The sequence below is a fragment of the Symphalangus syndactylus genome, chromosome 9, assembly GCF_028878055.3.
Source record: "Symphalangus syndactylus isolate Jambi chromosome 9, NHGRI_mSymSyn1-v2.1_pri, whole genome shotgun sequence".
Classification (NCBI taxonomy): domain Eukaryota; kingdom Metazoa; phylum Chordata; class Mammalia; order Primates; family Hylobatidae; genus Symphalangus; species Symphalangus syndactylus.
In genome coordinates, this window is record NC_072431.2 from 97617111 (window position 1) to 97636909 (window position 19799).

The window sequence follows — 19799 nt, forward strand, 5'->3', positions numbered from 1 at the left end:
TTATACACAAATCTCCTCTCCTTAGCAGGAGTAGATACATAATGATTTAGGCAACTAACTCTCAGTTAACTAATGAACCTAAAACATGTATTACTGTTCAATAATTACTAACATATCACTTGATGACAAAGAAACCAAGTGAGCAAAATATTAATTGGAAGTATTAGCAAAAATAGCAATTACTTTTGCACCAACCTAAAAATCCTCACTAGTGCACTATAGGATGGCCAGTCTAGAATGTAATAAAGGAACAGTTGTTTAAGCACGTGCTGTGTTTTTGATGCTTTACAAGCATTAATTCATTCAATCATACCACCAGTAAGACAAATATAACTGTCTTCATTTTTCAGATGAGGAAATTAATCCTAGAGTGGCTAAATTACTAGCTCAAGGTCATACATTGGTAATCTTCCTATATGAGTCCCCTGTGTAAAAGATTTAGAGCAGCACATGGCACACAGTTAATTTTATGTGTTTACTAAACATATGAATCATACAATACATCCTACTTCTTTTTTCCTTTAACACTATATCATGACTATTTTCCTATATCATTAAATATCCATGCAAAATGACTTTAGTGGCTGTAATGCTTCACTATATGAATGTTTCATAACTTAGTGTTTGACATTGAGGCCATCTCTATTTTTTCAACGATATAAATAATAGCACAATGAACATTCTTATAAAAAGATTAATTTTTTAAATGATAAAAATGACCAGATTTGTACTTTCAAGGACTAGACCACGGGTAAGAGCATTTTGTATCCCACCAGGACACCAAGTGATGCAAAAGGCAGTTGGAAACTCCAGAAAAAACAAACTGACCAAAAAGAAAAACAATCACTCCACTTCACTTATTGTTCCAAAAAACATGAAAACAGTCATATTTTAAAATAAGGTGCTTTATTTTGAGTTTGCCCAGCCATTCAAGAATATATTCTTATCAACCACCATAAATACTTTGTATTTTAAATGCAGTATTGGACAGATAGAATTTATTAGCTGTTAAAACTTGGGCAAATAACTACATCCTGATGCTTGATTTTAAAATTTGCATATAGTTATTCCATGAATTAAGTAAGAAAACATTTTGAGCACTAAACACAATGCCAGGAATGTAGAAATGCTCCTTAAAAAAAATCTCCCAAAACAAGAAATGAACAGTAATAGCACTTACTGAATTTAAATGAATGACAAGATAAATAGTACCATCAGTTAAGTGCTCTAGACCTTCAGAAAAAGCATAATTAATATGGACTGGAGAAATGGGCTGAGGGTTGGAAGGTGATAGCATTCAGATGGGCAGGGAGAAAAGGATGTAAAAGCCAAGGGGTGGCTTTTCCATATGAGTAAAGGAATTCAGCAGTTACGGTGTCTCAGACTGTGGACCTCACCTGAAATAACTGGGATGGAAGATTTGTGCCCGAGGAAGTGGGAAATTGAAGTTGAAAAGGTATATTGGGCAATTATTGAAGGCATTGGTGAGCAAGCCTAGGACGTGATCTGTGGGCTATGGGGAGCCATGAACATTTTTGTGCTGTGCCGCATCAGGAAAAATTAACCTGGCCACAGTGAGCCATGATTTAGACTGGTCAGTTAGGATATGGAAGTTCAATTTGATCCATCATCAGACAGATGGGAAGTGAAGCGGTGTGGGCTACAGCATGTGGCCGGTGACAGACGACATGGAAAATGTCAGTGGCCCCAGTGCATCTGTGCCAACCGCTTTGGCCTCCTGTAGGGCTGCGCGGTGACTGAGAGCTAAGCGCTCCCCTCTTAGTTGGTCATGGCTGGTGCTGAAAGCGCTTGAGCACACCGCTCCTAGGGCTGACGACTTCTGAGGAACCTTATTAGAAAAGCATTTTGCTTTAAGATTCAGTAAACACTGTCCCGTGCCAAGGAATTGGCGTCAACCTGAGGCTCTGGGGTCAGACCCACCGGACTCAGGCCGGCTCTGCCACGTGTTGCCCGCAGTCTCGGCCCGTTCCCTTCGCATTGGCAACAGGCGCTGACTGTCCGATACCCCAGAGATCGTAGGAGAGCAGAGACGTTCCTAATGCCAGGCGCACCACAGGCGGTCCGGCGGGTCCGTTGGCTTCCCTGACACACTTCCTACAGTCATTTCTTTCAGCTGAGATCTTCCCCTTTAATACCTCGTTAACGTGTAACCTTTTGGTTAAAATGTCAGAGCTAAGACTAAACCCGAAGAAAAGAATGAAACCACGGGAAGTTCTTCAGACTTAGTCGCCAGCAAAGTTATGGCCCGAAGCGGTGCAGGGTCGGCGCGCAGGGAAGCGACTGGCAGAGCTGTGCGCACTGGGGGTGCTGCAGGCGCTGGGGAGAGTGTGGAGAGGCTGCGTGGAGCTGCGCGCTCGGGGTGGGGGCTGCACTCCCAGTGAAGCGCGTGAAGGGCGAGCGGTGATGGGTTCTGCGCCAGTGGGGCTGGGAGCGTGTGGGAAGTGTACGTGGAGCTGCGCGCAAGGTGGGGACTGCACGTGCGGGCTTGGGGACTGCGCGCACCGGGGGCTGCAGGCGCTGGAGAGGATGTGGGGGGCTGTGCGTGGGGCTGCCCTCACCGGAAGCTGCACGTTCGGGGAAGCGCGGAGGCGGGGGTGCTGCGAGCGCTGGGGAGCACTTGGGGGGGCACGCAGGGACTGCCCGCGCGAATGGCTTCGAACGCACGCGCCCCACCCCACATTTCACAGTCGCCTTGACGACCGGGAGGTCCGCAACGGCTGCGGGGACAAGTCCGTTGAGGCTGCCAGGCGAGTCAGGCCTTTCTGGACCTCGCCCGACTGGGCTGGGCTGTGCCTGAAATTGACCCAGCTCCGCCAGGGATTATGAGAAAACAAGGAGTAAGCTCAAAGCCGCTACAATCTTCCCGCCCCAGCCAGTCTAAGCGGCGGCGCGGGGCCTCCCCCGCCTGGGAGCCGGAGGTGGAGGCGGAGGTGGAAAAGTCGGCCCTAGGCGGCGGCAGCCTGCCAAGGGGCGCCCCGAGGTGCTCCACGCGGAGGATCCGAAATCTGAAAGCACGAAAAGGCTTGGAGCTAGAGGTGGGGGCCAAGACCCTTCTCGGCCCCTTCCAGTTCGCCCATAATTTCCTGGCGCAGCTTCGGGAAAAGGTACACGAACTGCAGGCGCGGCGGTTCTCCAGCAGGACCACTCTCGGCATCGGTGAGGAGAGGGCAGGAGAGCCCTGGGAGGGAGCCGCATGGCGCTTTTCTTAAGTCTTGAAGGAGATCAGTTTAACAAGCAAGGGTTTGTGGGTGCCTAGTGGCAAACAATAGCAAGGTCCGAGTAGAAAGCAGTTGGCCAAAGATCTTGTCATTGAACCAGGGGAGAGAGAGAGATGGGGAGTATATTGGTTTGAAGGGCTGTCAGATCGCAGAGAGTGTTTTAAGGTCTAGGAGTTTTAAAGGCTGAGGGGAAGGATCAAGGAAAGAGGATGAGATTAAGATTCTAAGAGAGGAAATAATTAGTGGAGCAAGTCTTGGAATATTTGAGAGGGGTAGAATTAAAGGCACAAATTTGAGAAGCTAACTGTGGAAAAGAGGAGAGAGACTTCCTTTTCTGAGATGGCAGGGGGTAGAAAAGCGAGGATTACTCTATGGAGAAATATTAAAATGGAGATAAAAGAAGTTGGGAGTGCTGGCGTCTAATGGTCTTTGTTTCAGTGAAGTACGAGACTGGGTCACCTTCAGAGGTGAGATTGATAGGATGCCGGGGTCCAGGGGACATGCTTCTGTCACAGCTTGGAAAGGGCATGTGATAAGCCTTTCAAGCATTTAGAATACTGGCATCGTTACACCATATCATTTTTTTTCAGATGTGGTATGTGGGTTAAGGGAGGGAGTGAGAGACACAGAAAGATTTTGAGCATCTTTGGAAAGCTGGATGAATTTGGTAGTATATTTGACTTTTTCTTTATATATCATCTGAAGAGTTTTTGCCAGTGTATATAATTGTTAGGAGAATTAGAAATAGGATACAAATATAGTTGAATAGGATAGTCTCTGTATATTTTAAAATTAATGAAGCCTAATAAACAGTTAATGAGCATCTTTACAACCACTTAAAGTTTTCAACCTTTTAAAAATTATAGCAACTGTGCTTGCAGACAGTCCAAAAATACACCGTGGGCCATACTTTGCCTATCCTGGTATAAAACAAGTAAATCTTTTGAGCAGTATTTAAGATAAGCCCAGGACAGTTAGTAGTATAGGAAAAGATCTGGATAAGCCTGGTTGAGAATTTCAACATTGCAATTTTTAATTTTAAAAAATTTAATTTCTTCAACAATTATTGAATTAATTTACATTTATTTTGTTAGCCAAGAGGAGTAATTTTTGAATTTTTAAGAGGCTATTATTGGTGGTTTGTAAGACGACTTGCCAAGTATATTTGGGATAACCATAAGAAATACCATTATAAAATCTCAGAAGGGAGGTAGGACTTCTGGACTAGCCAAGGAAATGCACTCCTCCATGACGACAATGAAAATACTTGGAAAATTATCAAAATCATTTTCTTCAAAACTTTGGAAATTAACCAAAGGTTTACAACAATTTAAAGGGCATTAATTCAAGAAAAGTTGCTGAACCTCTGTAAGAACAGCAAAGCCTGTGGTGCTTTAACTTGTTCTATTCCCCACTCTTCTCTCTTCAGCTCCATGGTAGCCTCGAAAACAAGCAATTCCCCAACCAAACAGGGGCACAGGCTGCGTTTGCAGCTCCGGTAAAAGCTCCATACCCAGAGCAGTGTCTCCCAGCTCCCTGGTGAAGTCTTATGTATACATGGGGCGCTGGCACAGGTGCCTCCAGATAAATCTCCTAGGCCATCTAGTAGCTCCTAGGTCTGGGCACTTGCAAAGAGCTTGCAATTCATCAAGGGTTGAGCTGCACACTGGGGCTTTTAGATGTGCCGCTGAGGATGTGACTGCCTGCATTTAATCATCTTCTGATGAATGCTAGAGAAACTGATCTAGAGTGGCTCCTCTTGGTTAGAACTAGCTGAAGCATACTGTATATATTTACTTCTTTAAAAAATTTCATATAAACGAATAGAAAATAATACTAAAAAACCAAAAAAGGTCATAATATTCCATAATTCCATCACTCTTACCAATTACCTGAAGTAAAAAAACCCTCTCAAGTCTCTCCCTTTGCTTGTCAAGCCCTGCTGCAGAGAGGTAAGCTCTGTTCAGAATTTGCTTTGTGTCCTGGATTTTTTCCTATGCTTATAGAGACAGGATTAGCTGGCCGTCTTGCTTTGTGTGTTATCTTTCTAGACGTGTAAAATAATACATTAGAAATACTTGTTTTAACGGTATTTTATAATAAAGCAGCTTTTCTGTATTCCAGCCGTCTTTGTGGCAATTTTACGTTGGTAAGATTTAGTTTCAGTTTGAAATATTTAAAAACATTTGAATTAAAAATTGCCATCACTCTTTGCATACAGTAAAACAATAACTTCTGGCTATATTTTGCAGAACATCTTTATGTGCACCAGTTTATACATATATTTTGCTTTTTTACAAACCTCATATGTGAAACAGCATTTACAAAATAGATGCATTAGGGGAATAGTAACTTATGAATTAAAATATTCTGGCTTTACCAAATAATTCACCACACTTTTTAAAAATATCTAGCTTTTCTAGTGTATTTTGCATGTGTAGTTCATTTAAAACCCTCCTTTGTTTTATGGTAATTATATGTTGCTAGTGAAATAACTTTTTTTTTTTTTTTTTTTTTTGAGACAGAGTCTTGCTCTATCTCCCAGGCTGGAGTGCAGTGGCACGATCTTGACTCATTGCAACCTCTGCCTCCCAGGCTCAAGTGATTCTCATGCCTCAGCCTTCCGAGTAGCTGGGATTACAGGTGTGCGCCACCACACCCAGCCAATTTGTTGTATTTTTAGTGGAGACGAGGTTTCACTGTGTTGGCCAGGCTGGTGTCAAACTCCTGGCCTCAAATCATCCACCTGCCTCGGCCTCCCAAAGAGTTGGGATTACAGGCATGAGCCACCACACCCAGACAGTGAAATAACTTTGGTGATAAAGTTTTAGTAACACCTGCCAATTGGAAATCAGGTAAAAAAGAAGATAAAGATTCTGCAGTGGTTATACAGAGTTAAATGGCTTTGAGTCTTTCAGTGTGCAAGCCTGTGTACATTATTTTACAAAAGTGTTTATAAAAATTTGTAAAACAATATTTCCCTCTGGAATATTTTATTTTTACCTGTGCTCAGCGATTTCTACCCTTGGGAGGTATGAGATCTGCCCCTATGTTCTATTGACACAGTGCTTCTCTAGACATTTAATCTGCAGGGAGATTTTGATATTAGAACTGAGGCTGCAATGGTAGGGAATATTCCTGCAGTTTTTGGTACCCTGGCATATGTCCTACATGTAAAGAAGGGTTAGTGGAAAACAGGGTTAATATATGGAACTTTGCTTTATTTTCAACTTCACTGGAAAGTACTGATTACATAAGTTAGCTATAGCATAATTGTTGACCATAGCTAATTTTGTTTATCACATGTACTCCTTTCTTCACTGCCTACAGCTGTTGAATTTCACTACGAAAAGGTCTTCAAGTACGCACCTGTATTCTTTGGCACTTGAAAGTTGATCCCTTATGTGATATTATACTTATTGTAAGTCTGCTTTGATCTAAAGTAATTTTATTTAAAATTATATTCTGAACCCTTTTCGACAGTTATGGAGGTATTTCCCAAGGCCGGTACATTAGAATCACTTGAAACTTAAAAAACAAACACTAACCTGCCTCTGTTCTGATTTAGAGGCCTGGGATGGAAGGAAGGGTGAAAAAAGCCACAAGAATTTTAGATATACAATTAAGTTTTTTTTTGAGACAGAGTCTCACTCTGTCGCCCAGGCTGGAGTGCAGTGGCGTGATCTCTGCTCACTGCAACCTCTGCCTGCTGGGTTCAAGCAATTCTTCTGCCTCAGCCTCCCTAGCAGCCAGGATTACAGACATGCCCTATCATGGCTGGCTAATTTTTGTATTTTTAGTAGAGACAGGTTTTTGCAATGTTGGCCAGGCTGGTCTCGAACTCCTGACCTCAAGTGATCTGCCCGCTTCGGGCTCCCAAAGTGCTGGGTTTACAGGCATGAGTGAATGCACTTGGCCACAATTAAGTTTAAAAACCACTGAGTTAAGGAATTTCAGGTGTGTGCCATACTGCATTATAAATGCCTAAAAACATAAAAGTAAGCAAATTATAAAAACAATATTATAACAATTTATTGTTTTCTTTTTTATGGCTTTCTTACTTATCGCTTATTTTAATGTTGGTTTTGAAACTTGTTCTTATTGTAATATGATACTTCATTTTTTTCTAGGTTACATTTAGTAACACTTTTTGAAAATGATCGTCATTTCTCTCACCTCTCATCTTTGGAACGGGAGATGACTTTTCGCACTGAAATAGTTAGGTTTCTTCTTCTAATGAATTAATTTGTGGTTTAAGAATAGTGAGACTATGAGGTAGAAATGTATTAGGAACTGGAACGAACTTTTGGTGAACTGCAGTGTTTCATAAGCTATAACCCAGGTTTATTATTTAAATAGTAAAGTGTTTGAGATTATTTTTCTGTTACTTCATTATCTCTCACCCTTTCCTAATGCAGACTTCTTTTTAAGATAATGAAGATGAATTATAATAGCTGAGGAAGGAGGACAAAGAAAGCACTGAAGAAGTGATAAAGGGGAATGAAATGAGATGTTATCAGAAATTGCTTTCTCTTTGGCTACAGCTGGGAGATCCCATGTTTTCCTGGGTCTTTTACTGATGATGATGATTATTTGGCTCTCTTTTGATTTCAAGATAATCTGTTTTAAGAGATAACTTTTGATATAATTTTAAAATATTTTTCTGTTTTTTGATACTTAATCTATAAAATGGAGTTTTCTGCCATACACATCTCACATAATTACTGTGAGGAGTAAGTGGGATAGCGAATGCCAAAATTGTGCAATTTTACATTTAGAAGACACCACAATCGTCCATCTTCCAGATCTGCTCGCAGTTGGTCGGGGGCCTAGTGAAGCATTGAAACTGACTCTCCTCACTCTAGCCATTGCTTTTTGTTTAAATTATGGTAAAATTTAGATTTAAATTTGTAATAGAAAAATTTCAATGTTTATCATTGAAGCGTACAATTCAGTGACATTAAGTACATTCTTGTTGTCTTGCAACTATTACCACTGTCCACATCCAGAACTTTTTGCTATCCCAAACAGAAACTCCACCCACTAAACACTAATCACACCCAGCTCTATTTTCAGTCTCTATGATTTTGCCTATGCCAGGCCCCTCAGTCACTGCTTTTTAATTTTCATCCCTATATTGCCCCTATAAAGTTTCAAAGCATTGGATACATTAACATATGTATGACATTTGAACATTTTAAAGGTATTTCCAAAGACAGAATAAAAAATATTATTAAATAAAGAGTGTAACTGTGGCAGGGTCTGGACTTTGGTGACAGATCGCTGGATTCTAATAGCAGTTCTGTGCTTTATTATATGACGGGAAGTCAGGTCACCCCTCAGATTCTCAGTAATCTCATCTGCTCAATAGAAATAATGACAACCTTAGAGGGGTTTAGGGAAAATGAAGGGAGATCATGAAAGGCAACACATAGCAGAATACTTAACACAAAACAATAGCTGTTATTAGTAACTGATTTATATATTTAATATTTCCCTAAATATGGACTTTTGCATATTAGATACCTTTAATTATTGTATTGCTTTATCCTCCTAAGCAGAAAGGAAAATTCTTTATGAACTCATATTTTGCCAATCAACTATGAGGTAATGGCCTTTCAGACATCAGCTAAAACAGACCTGTAATTTAGTAGTTACTCGTGTTGGATGAGGCAGATATGATTATAGCATATAGCATTTTTTAGGGAGAACGCATTTTAAACAATGTGGCCCTTTTTTGCTTTTAGATTTTAGGAGCGAAAGCAAGAAATTGTTGGGGAAATAAGACATAGCATGCTATTGTTAATCCATGAATTTTAACTCAACAGCACTTTTACTATCCTAATGAAGCCTTTATTTTATATGCTGAAGTGTAAAACACTAAAATAATCTGCTTTTTAGTACATAGTATTTGTGAGCAACAATAGTCCCTCGACATTGAGCTTTCTCACTTTGCACAGAGGATTAGATGGAGCTATGAATAAGCTAGAAGCACTGGATTCCTTGCTCATGATGCTTATGGTCATTATATTTTATTTCCTAAGAGCGTGGGAAAAAAAGTAATTTTCTATATGCAAAGTTGTACAGAGGCATGAAGGCATCCCTGTTGATGATAGAATTAATCAGATGTCAACCTTCAAGCATCTCAAATGTGGGGGATAAAACCAGATTTGGGAAAATTAAACATACACTGTCTACACATTTTAAGACATTATTAGAGAAACTCTTTAAATCGTTCAACCATCCCTCCAACTCTTTAGTTTGAAAGCCTATAGAAAATGTGAAAGAATAGTACAGTGATCACCTGAAAATAAGTGCTTTTTAAAGTCCAAGAATGCAAAATAGCGAGGAGTAATTCGGAAGTCTTATTATTGACCTTTTTTTTTTTCCAGAAAAAAATGTTCTAAAGAAGTGATAAAAATAAATATTTTAAAGTTTTGATTACATTGACAACATGTGCCTTTTTTTTTTTTTTTTTTTTTTTTGAGACAAAGTCTCGCTCTGTTGCCCAGGCTGGAGTGCAGTAGAGCAATCTCGGCTCACTGCAAGCTCCGCCTCCCGGGTTCACGCCATTCTCCTGCCTCAGCCTCTCCGAGTAGCTGGGACTACAGGCGCCCGCCACCACGCCCGGCTAATTTTTTGTATTTTTAGTAGAGACGGGGTTTCACCGTGGTCTCGATCTCCTGACCTCGTGATCCGCCCGCCTCAGCCTCCCAAAGTGCTGGGATTACAAGCGTGAGCCACCGCGCCCGGCCCACCTTTTTTTTTTTTTTTTTTTTTTTTTTTTAAAAAAGGGACTTTATTATTCCTACTTCAAGACCATTATTGAAGCACCTTCATTTTTGGAAGCACTGTGGTTGATTATGAATGACAGGCTTACTGAATATCCTCTTGTAATTAATACAGTAAAATGCTTCCATCTTTATCCAGAGGTGAGTCATAATTTGAGACAAATAATATTTGTAGAGTGATCCTCTTTATCAGATAAAAATAATAAGCACAATCTTGTTAAAAAGAAAGACAGGGGACCTTTCAGGTTATTAATTGTGTGTATCCTTATAGTTGAGCAGAATATCTTAAGTTCCTCTCTTAAAATTTAAAGACCCCAGAAACTGTTCTCGCATGAACTCAAAGAATGAACCTTAGTGTGTAAATAATGGCCAGGGTAATAGACAAGCCAAATGGAAAAGAGAGTCATGGGAGCCAAAAAGGTTCTAACTGGGGATGGGCTTTTGGCTTTGGACACCTCGTAGGTGGGCACGATGACCACGTGAAGGGACAGTGAGAGTGACGAGCTTGAATAGTGATCTTGGAGTTACGTTAGTAAAGTAAGATTTCTTTTTCAGCCAGAAATCTATTACTATCTTCCAACACTTAGCCTAAAAGAGTATGGTTGTTATAGTAGCCTGTAAATGCTAGAATTCGAAAAACGGAGACAAAATTAGTGAACTCAGTTTGTGAACTCAAGAAAAATGCTAAATTTGACACCATGGTAAATACTACTGTTGAGTTTAAAGTCGTCTCAGAATCCAGCATATTAATGAAAAGTTACTGCTTTCTAGTCCTTTATTCATATTTTTATAGCTTTTAAAAATTATTATTCTTTAGATTTTGAAATGCTTAAAACTACAGACTTAGAAAATAATATTCAAATATGTGTGATCAACCATCTAAAATAAATAAATGCTAATCTTTGTCTTTTTGCATCAGCTATTTTAAAATAATTAAAATATTATAAATACAGTTAAAATCACCTTTATTCTGCTTCTAGTCCAACTTATACCTTTATTAAAATTGGGTGTGTGTATCCATCCAATCTCTGTTTTCAGAGATTGTTTTATTATGTGCTTTAAGTCCACATAAATAATCTCATACTGAATGTGTCACTGTAGGATTTTTTCTTCAAAATTGTATTTTTGAACTTTCTGTATATATATATTTCTTTAATTTTAACCATTTTATGAATTCTAAAGTTTATGTATTTCCCCATCTTAATATATTATTTCCAATTTTTTTATTACAAGCAATGTAATCTAAAATGTACACTTTTGTACGGTTTTCTTCTGTATATGTGCAATATTTTGTCTAGGATATATACCTAGAAGTGGAATTGTTGTTATAGAGTGTGTGCTTTTTCAGCTTTACCAGATATTGCTAAATTGCTGTCTGAAGCAAATGTAGCAGTTCACACTGCTGTCTAGAATTTTCTCATATCCTTATTAGATTTTGAATTGTCAGACCCTGTGATTTTTACTCTTATGATGGCTGTGATATGCTTTTTTGTTTTAATTTGTTCTTCTCTTATTATTTATGGGGATAAATATATTTCCACGTTTAATAAGCATGTGGATTTGTTCTTCTGTCAACAACATATATAAATCTTTGTCACCAAATCAGCTTTTTTGAGGTATGACTTACATGTAATAAAATGTGCCAGTTTTGAGTGTACCGTTCTCTGAGTTTTGACAAATGTATGAAGCTATATATCCATCACCACAATTGAGTTACAAAACATTTTCAGAATGCCAAAAAATGCTCCATTGTGGTAACTGTCTTTTCTCCCATTGAATTAATTGTCTCGGTACATTCATTGAAAATTGATTGATCACATTAAATGTGAATCTGTTTCTGGACTCCTATTATTCTCTTGATCTATAATTATGTCAGTACCACACTGTCTTGATTACTGTAACTTTACAATAAATCTTGAAAGTAGATAGTTCTCCAACTTTGTTTTTCCTTTTTAAAATTACATTTCTATCTAAATGTTAGGGTCAGCTTATTAATTTCTCAAAAAAACCTTGGGATTTTGGTTGGGATTATGTTGGATTTGTACATGTATTTTGGAAGAACTGACATCTTAACAATATTGAATTTTCCAATCCATGATCATGGTATAGATCTCCATTTTGTTGATTATTTTTAATTTGTCTCAGCAATGTTTTGTATTTTTTCAATGTACAGTCTTCCTCAGTACTCTTTTGTTATAAATGGTATTATTTTAAAATTATTTTTCCATTTTTTGTTTCTTTTGTATAGAAATATAGTTGATTTTGAATATTAACTTTGTACCTGCATCTTGATGAAGTCAGCAGTTCTAGTAGCTTTTTTGTAGAATCCTTTGGATTTTTCTATGCACATGATGATACAGTCTGTAATTAAAAGCAGTTTTACTTTCCAGTAGATATACCCTAAATGTTTTTAAAACAGCTTTATTGAGGTATAATTGACATATGATAGCTGGTCATATAGATGAAGTGTAAAGTTTGATTAGTTTTGGCCCACCTGTAAAACCATCACCAGTCAAGATAATGAGCATATCCCTCATCTCGAAGTTTCCCTGTGCTCCTTGGTAATCCTTCCTTCATCTCTCTTTGCCCACATCCCATCCCTACGAAACCACTAATATTCTTTTTGTCATTATGGTTTAGTTTGCATTTTCTAGAATTTTATAGAAATAGAAACAAAGTTGTTCTGTGCCTAGGTCTTAATTTATGTGGTTGACTGAGTGATGACACAGATAGATCAGTGTCGCTGAAAGAAGAATTTATGACTAATACTTCCTTGGAGAAGAGGACAAGTCACATCACACAGAGCCACAGGAGAGATACAGTTTGGTCAGGCGGAAGCAGGACTGAGGGTAAAGCCTAGGCCATTGCTTTTATTGGGGTTTCTATGGGAAAGGCAAAACCGGGCAGAGTTTAAAAAAGAAAAGAAATAAAATCAAAAGACAGTTGATAAACTGGGAGAAGATATTTGTGTGGTTTCTTTTTGTTTGTTCTGAGACAGAGTCTCACTTCATCGCCCAGGTTGAAGTGCAGTGGCGTGATCTCGGCTCCCTGCAGCCTCCGCCTCCCGGGTTCAAGCGATTCTCTAGCCTCAGCCTCTGAATAGCTGGGATTACAGATGCATGCCACCACGCCTGGCTAATTTTTGTATTTTTAGTAGAAACGGGGTTTCACCATGTTAGCCAGGCTGGTCTCAAACTCCTGGCCTCAAAGCTAGGCTGGTGATCCTCCTGCCTCGGCCTCCCAAAGTGCTGGGATTATAGGCGTGAGCCACCATGCCCAGCCAGGAGAAAATATTTGTAATATACCTCACAGATAAAGGGCTAATACACCTAATATATAAAGAACTCTTAATTCTTTATATATTTAACGTCTGGAGGCTTCAGGTGTCAGTTTGGTGATGAAGAGAGCTGGAATGATGGCACTCTCATTCCTACAACAAGGAAAATAGCTGGACAAACTGCAAGATAACACCTTTTCTTGAACCCTTCAGAAAACTGAGGTCAGAGGACAACCAATGCAAAAATTCAAGAAGGACAGGTGCCTGCAGAAAGCACAAAGAACTGAGTATTCTGGAATAGGAACTGCTTGACTGAGATAGATGCTTTTGCATGCCATATAAGCTGGTACAAAGATTAAACCAGAAATTTTTAATGAACTGCTACAGGCTTAGTGTGAGCTGGCATGAAATGCGAAGGTGGGCAGGCTCTCTCAGGGAAGACTGGGGAAGTATTTAGAGAAAGCTTTCCCTATGGTGCTGGCTAGGGGACAGGAAAAGCAATCATTGCTCAGACTCTGCTCACACCCATGTTGTGAAATCTCTCCTAAGGAAAAGAAAGCCATGATCTGCAGGGAGAACGGTATCAAACCCATTGTCTGAGGACACTGGTGGGTATCCAGTGAAGCTGGTGAAAGAGAACAGGCAGGAAAAAAGAAAACCTAAATGTTAAAAAACAATCATATTCCTTGAGGAGGGAACACTTATGAAGGGTACAGCCCCCAAGTCCCAAATTCACAGTACCTGCCTAAGATTGAGGCTTAATTGGAACATCAGAAAACCTGCCACTCTTCGCCCATTACATTAACAAGCCTTTGGTAAAAATCACAGTGAAATGTGACTGAGTGAGTTTTGCAAGGCATTTTCTTTCTAGAGAGCAGCACAAAGGAAAACCCAAAACCAAGTTCAAAACAAGGTACCACTAGAGGAATTTGAAATCGCTAGTGTCCATAGCGGCAACAAACTCCAGCTTTGGTAACTATAGCAATTACAAACTTCAAATCCAGCCCACCCTAACTAGATTAACACAAATCCCTACAATAAAGACCTAACGGTAAGAAAGATGTTCTTATTTTCAAGCATAAAAATACTGACCTCTATGTCTACTGTCTTATACAACATGTCTTTCAGCAAAAATCATGAGGCATACCTAAAGGTAAGAAAAAGCACAGTCCGAAGAGACAGAGCAATCATCAGCCAAACCCAAAGAAGATACAGATATTGGAACAACTGGACAGGAGATTTAAGTAACTATGATTAATATTTTAAAGACCCAAATGGAAAAGACAGATGATATGCAAGATCAGATAGATAATTTTAGCAGAGAGTTGGATACTGTAAGAATCAAAGGGAAATGCTAGAAATAAAAAAAAAAGTAAAAAATGCCTTAAATGGGCTCATCAGCAGACACAGCACAGCAGAAGAAATAATCAGTGAGTTTGAAGATAGGCCAATAGGAATGCAGAGAGGAAAAAAAGTGGAGGAAGGAAATGATAGAGCATCTAAGAGCTGTGACACCATATCAAATATTCTAATATATGCATAATTAGAATCCTGGTGGGAGAGGAAAGGATGAGGAAGAATAAATATTTGAAAAATAAATGACTGAGAATTTTCCAAAATTAGTGACAGATACCAAACCACAGATCTAAGAAACTCAGAGAACATCAAAAAGGATACATACCAAACAAATACATGAATGAATAGATAAACAAACCAAACATGCATATGCAAACCTAGGAGTAAATGTAAACACATTAAAGAGTATGAGACAGAGACTATCTCACAAAGCCTAAAATACTTATCGTCCGGCTCTTTATAGGAAAAGCTTGCTGACCTCTTATCTAGGAGAATGAATAGACTAGGGATATAATGTGAGTTTCTTGGGCAGCACCAACGGCTTCATTTGAGGTGGATGGTCTTGAATTGAGAACAAAACCAGCCAACAGAATTGTATTTCTCCAGCTATAATCAGATTCCCGAGTACAAACACGGAGAAAATGGAGAGTTGGATTTAATCATGTTGGGTCAGCTTTCCCTTGGATGTAGAAAGCCGAAAAGAACATTGCTCGTGGCCTTCCAGCAACGTCAGCAGCAACAACAACAAAAGCCAGACAGTCTTCAAATTTACAGAAGCAGTCCCTGAAGCAGTCAGGGAGCTGAGGTCACAGAACAATCAAATAACCCAAAATAAATTAAAAAGAAAAACCATGTGCAAGGAGAACAGAAACAAGCATTTAATTATACAGGTCATGCCACTAGACACAGTGGTAAAGAATTCAGCTCAAATTGTTCACCAGTCAGTTGGTAAATGCCTAGTGTGGGTTAGCAAGGGAATTTGCAATTGCTTACAGACATTTTTACACAGATCTCATAAGGTGCTGACAAAAGATTAGCAAGAGTGCTCAGAAAGCATCCTCCATGGTAAAGCCTGGGAGAACAGGAGCCACTTAGAGAAAGGCATGAAACCCACCCACCCCCCCTCTTCCTTATCTCCCCTATAAGTCTTAAACTCTCTTAGCTTAAACTGCTGGGGGAAAGGTAACAAACACTGTCCTTTTCACATTACTGGTACAAAAATAGGCCACAGATCCTGATATGGTCCTTGAGCCTTACTTTTGCTAACCCCTTGATGCCTGTTTCATATCTTCTCTCTCCAGTTATCCCAAACCTTCTGTCCCCCTTTCATTCTCAGTGAGTGACCTTGCTTTCCACTGTTTTCTCGTGCCCATTATGCATTTCCTAGCTGCATCCCAGGTGCCTACTTCCTGGAATATGGAGTTGATTCAATATCATATTTGTTGAATGAATGAAACTATGCAAATTTCCCTGTGCTACATACTCAGTAGTCAATGGATACAACCTAAGCACAGCCAAAATTAGGTTTATCTGTATCCTCACCTGCATTTGGTATTGTCACTATTTTTTATTTTACTCATTCTTACACATATGTAGTGATATTATGGTTTTAATTTGCATTTCCCTATTGGCTAATGATGATGTACATCTTTTTGTGCTTATTTGCCATCCGTATGTGAAACATGTCTTTATGTATTTTGCTCCATTTCTATTTGAATTGTTTGTTTTATGAATTTTGGATCTTAGTATGTTCTTTACATATTATAGATGCTAATTATTTTTCATATATATGGATTGCAAATATATTTTCCCAGTCTGTAGCTTGTCTTTTCATTCTTTTAAACAGGGTCTTTTGCATAGTATTATTGAGTTTGTCTCAATTTTGGGGGAATTTCTGTCTAGGTATTCTATCAACTAAAAGAACTAGTTGAAAATACCAATTCTAGTTTTTTGACAGAGGGATTCTGAAGTCTCCTAGTAAAATTATGTATTTGTACATTTCTTCTTTGACTTCTGTTTTTCTTCACATATTTTGTAGCTCTATGTTTGGCACATATGCATTTAGGATTGCAGGGTCTTCTTGTTGAATTTTTTAAAAAATAATTTAACGATGACTTTTTCTTCCTTCTCTGATAATGTTGTTTGCTCTGAAGTGTGCTTTTTTCTGATAATGGCATCGTCACTTCTGCTTTCTTTTCATTACTGTGTGTATGATAAATTCATCATTTTCCATCCTTTCACTTTCAGCCTGACTATTATTATATTTGAAGTGAGTTTCTTGTAAACAGTTGGGTAATATTTTAAAATCCAATCTGTCAATGTATCTCTTAATTGGTGTATTTACCAATTGGCCACTTACATTTAATATAGTTATTAATATGTTAGAGTTTAAGTCTGCAATTTTATTTTGTGGTTTCTGTTCTAGGTTTTCAATTTGTGTTTTCTTTTTTTTAACCTTCTTGTGGCAGAATATTTTATTTGAACATTGTTTAGAGTTATATTTTGATTTATCTAGTTTTTTAAATATATCGCTTTACAAAGCTTTTTTTAGTGGTTCTAGTGATTATATTAACACAATTTATTACAATCTGTTGCTGCTGTCATTGTACTGTATGTTTTAATCATCAAACTTATTTTAAACTCAAGTTTTCCACACATTTTATAAACTCAGGAAGAAAGTGAAAGCCTGTTTTATTTCATCCATGTTTTTTATTTCTTCCTCTTTGATGTTCTAACATTCCTTCTTTTTATCATTTCATTTCACTTTAGGGAATTTTCTTTAGCTACACTTTTAGAATAGATGTCTATTCTAAAACTTCTGCTGGCTGCATTTTCTTTTTTTTTAGTTTTTCTTAACTCAGAGAATGCAGTTTCTTTTCATTACTGAAGGATATTTTTGCTGGACATAGGATTCTGGGTCGATAGTTCCTTTCTTTCAGCATTCGGCAAGTGTTGTGCCATTTTGTTCTGGCCCTCCATATTTTCTGATGAGAAATCCACTGTTAGTTCAATTCTTTTTCTCCTTTAGGCAAGGTTTTGTTTCTCTCTTGTTGTTTTCAGTATTTTTTTTAATTTAGTCTTCAAAAGTGTATCAAAGTATAGTGTTCAAATTTCAAACGTTTTCTAAAGTATGTTGTGTTTTAGTGTGGATTTGTTTAGTTTTTTTCTGTTTGAGATTTGCTCAGCTCCTTGAATATTTAGGTTTATATCTTTTGCCATATATGGGAAGTCCAGTCATTATTTCTTTTTCTTTCTTTCTTATTTGTTTATTTATTTATTTATTTTGAGACAGGATCTGACTCTCGCCCAGGCTGGAATGCAGTGGTGCATTCTCAGCTCACTGCAACTTCTGACTCCTGGAATCAAGGGATCTGCCCACCTCAGCCTCCTGAGATGGGCAACAACCATACCTGGCTAATTTTTTTGAATTTTTTGTAGACATGGGGTTTCACTGTGTTGCCTAGGCTGGTCTCAAACTCCTGGGCTCAAGCAATCTGCCTGCCCTGGCCACGCAAACTGCTGGGATTACAGGCGTGAGCCACCGGGACCAGCCTCAGTAATTATTTCCTTGAATTCTTTTTCAGCCCTGCCTCTTTCCCATCTCCTTCCAAGACTCCAGTGACATGAATGTAGGATCCTTTGTTAAAGTTCCACAGCACCCTAGGGCTGTTTTGTTTTTGTTTTTTTATTCTGTTAGCATCTGTTTTTTCTCTTTTGCTCAGATTGAGTCATTTCTATTGTTCTGTCTTCTAGTTTACTGGTTATTTTCTTCTATCTCTGCCATTCTTCTCTGGTACCATCCATTAAGGTTTTTTATTTTGATCATTTTATTTTTGAGTTCTGAATATTTTGACTTTATGTCTTCTATTTTTCTGCTGACACTTTTTCTTCTTCCAACTTCCATTTTAGGTTCACGGAATACATGTGTGGGTTTGCTGTATAGGTAAATTGCATGCAGTGGGGGTTTGGTGTATAGAGTATTTTGTTACCCAGGTAATAAGCATAGTACTCAATAGGCAGTTATTGAGTCTTCACCTTCCTCATACCCTTCACCCTCAAGTAGGCCCCAGTGTCTGTTGTTCCCTTCTTTGTGTCCATGTGTACTTAGTGTTTAGCTCTGCTTATGAGTGAGAACGTGCAGTATTTAGTTTTCTATTCCTGCATTAATTCACTTAGCATACTGGCCTCTAGCTCCTTCCATGTTGTTGCAAAGGACATTATCGTGTTCTTTATAATGGCTGCGTAATATTCATGTGGTATATGTACCACATTTTCTTTATCCATTCCACCATTGATGGCATTTAGGTTGATTCCATGTCTTTGCTATTGTGAATAGTGCTGCAGTGAACATACATGTGTATGTGTCTTTATGGTAGGCTAATTTATATTTCTTTGGGTATATACCCAGTAATGGGATTGCTGGGTCGAATGGTAGTTCAGTTTTAAGTTCTTTGAGAAATTTCCAAACTGCTTTCCACAGTGTTTCAACTAGTTTATGTTCCCACCAGCAGTGTTTAAGCATCCCCTTTTCTCCACAACCTCACCAGCATCTGTTATCTTTTGACTTTATTTTTTTACATCACAACATGGTTTATTATGTGAATTTTTTACAATACAAACAAAAATTACAGAAATGCAATATATGAATACAGCTAAATGCAGAATGGTGACTTTTTTCTCTTCAAGAGGGCATGATTCCCATTTCTAGTAAAACAAAGAGACTGCATATATGTAGAAACAGGTTGGTCATTAGCTTCACAATTTTGCCTAGAAATGATCTATAAATGCTTTTTTTCCCCCAGCTACTTACCATAAAGTGTAAAAAGGCAGTTAAAGGAAAGTTTCCATTTTGGTTCCTACCATATGAAAGATGCTATATTCTATTTTAGCAGGGTCAATATATGGAAAGTATCTAAATGCTATTACAAAAATGAAGCAGTAATAAGATTCTGGCTGAAAGGGCACTAAATGAGAATAATATATAAAGAATCCAAAACAAACAAACAAAAAGAGGTTGTTATAAAAAAAGCTCTAGGTGCACTGTAAGCATATAGGGTTTTTTTTCATGTGTATTTTTAAACAATGGAAGTGTCAAAAAATAGGGTCAACTGTGTTACACTAAATTACATTATTGTA

General features: G+C 38.3%; 1 protein-coding gene across 1 annotated transcript in view; it reads left to right on the forward strand.

The window, feature by feature from the left end:
• The first annotated feature begins 2649 nt into the window (after positions 1–2649).
• The window catches only part of LOC129490057 (probable C-mannosyltransferase DPY19L2), a 230886-nt gene continuing 213736 nt past the window's right edge, over positions 2650–19799 (forward strand). Inside the window, exons 1-4 of the mRNA XM_063609696.1 lie at positions 2650–3177; positions 5364–5388; positions 7370–7457; positions 10034–10171. Of these exons, the coding sequence (XP_063465766.1) occupies positions 2844–3177; positions 5364–5388; positions 7370–7457; positions 10034–10171 (585 nt within the window). The 5' untranslated portion in view covers positions 2650–2843. The remainder of the gene's footprint in view (positions 3178–5363; positions 5389–7369; positions 7458–10033; positions 10172–19799) is intronic.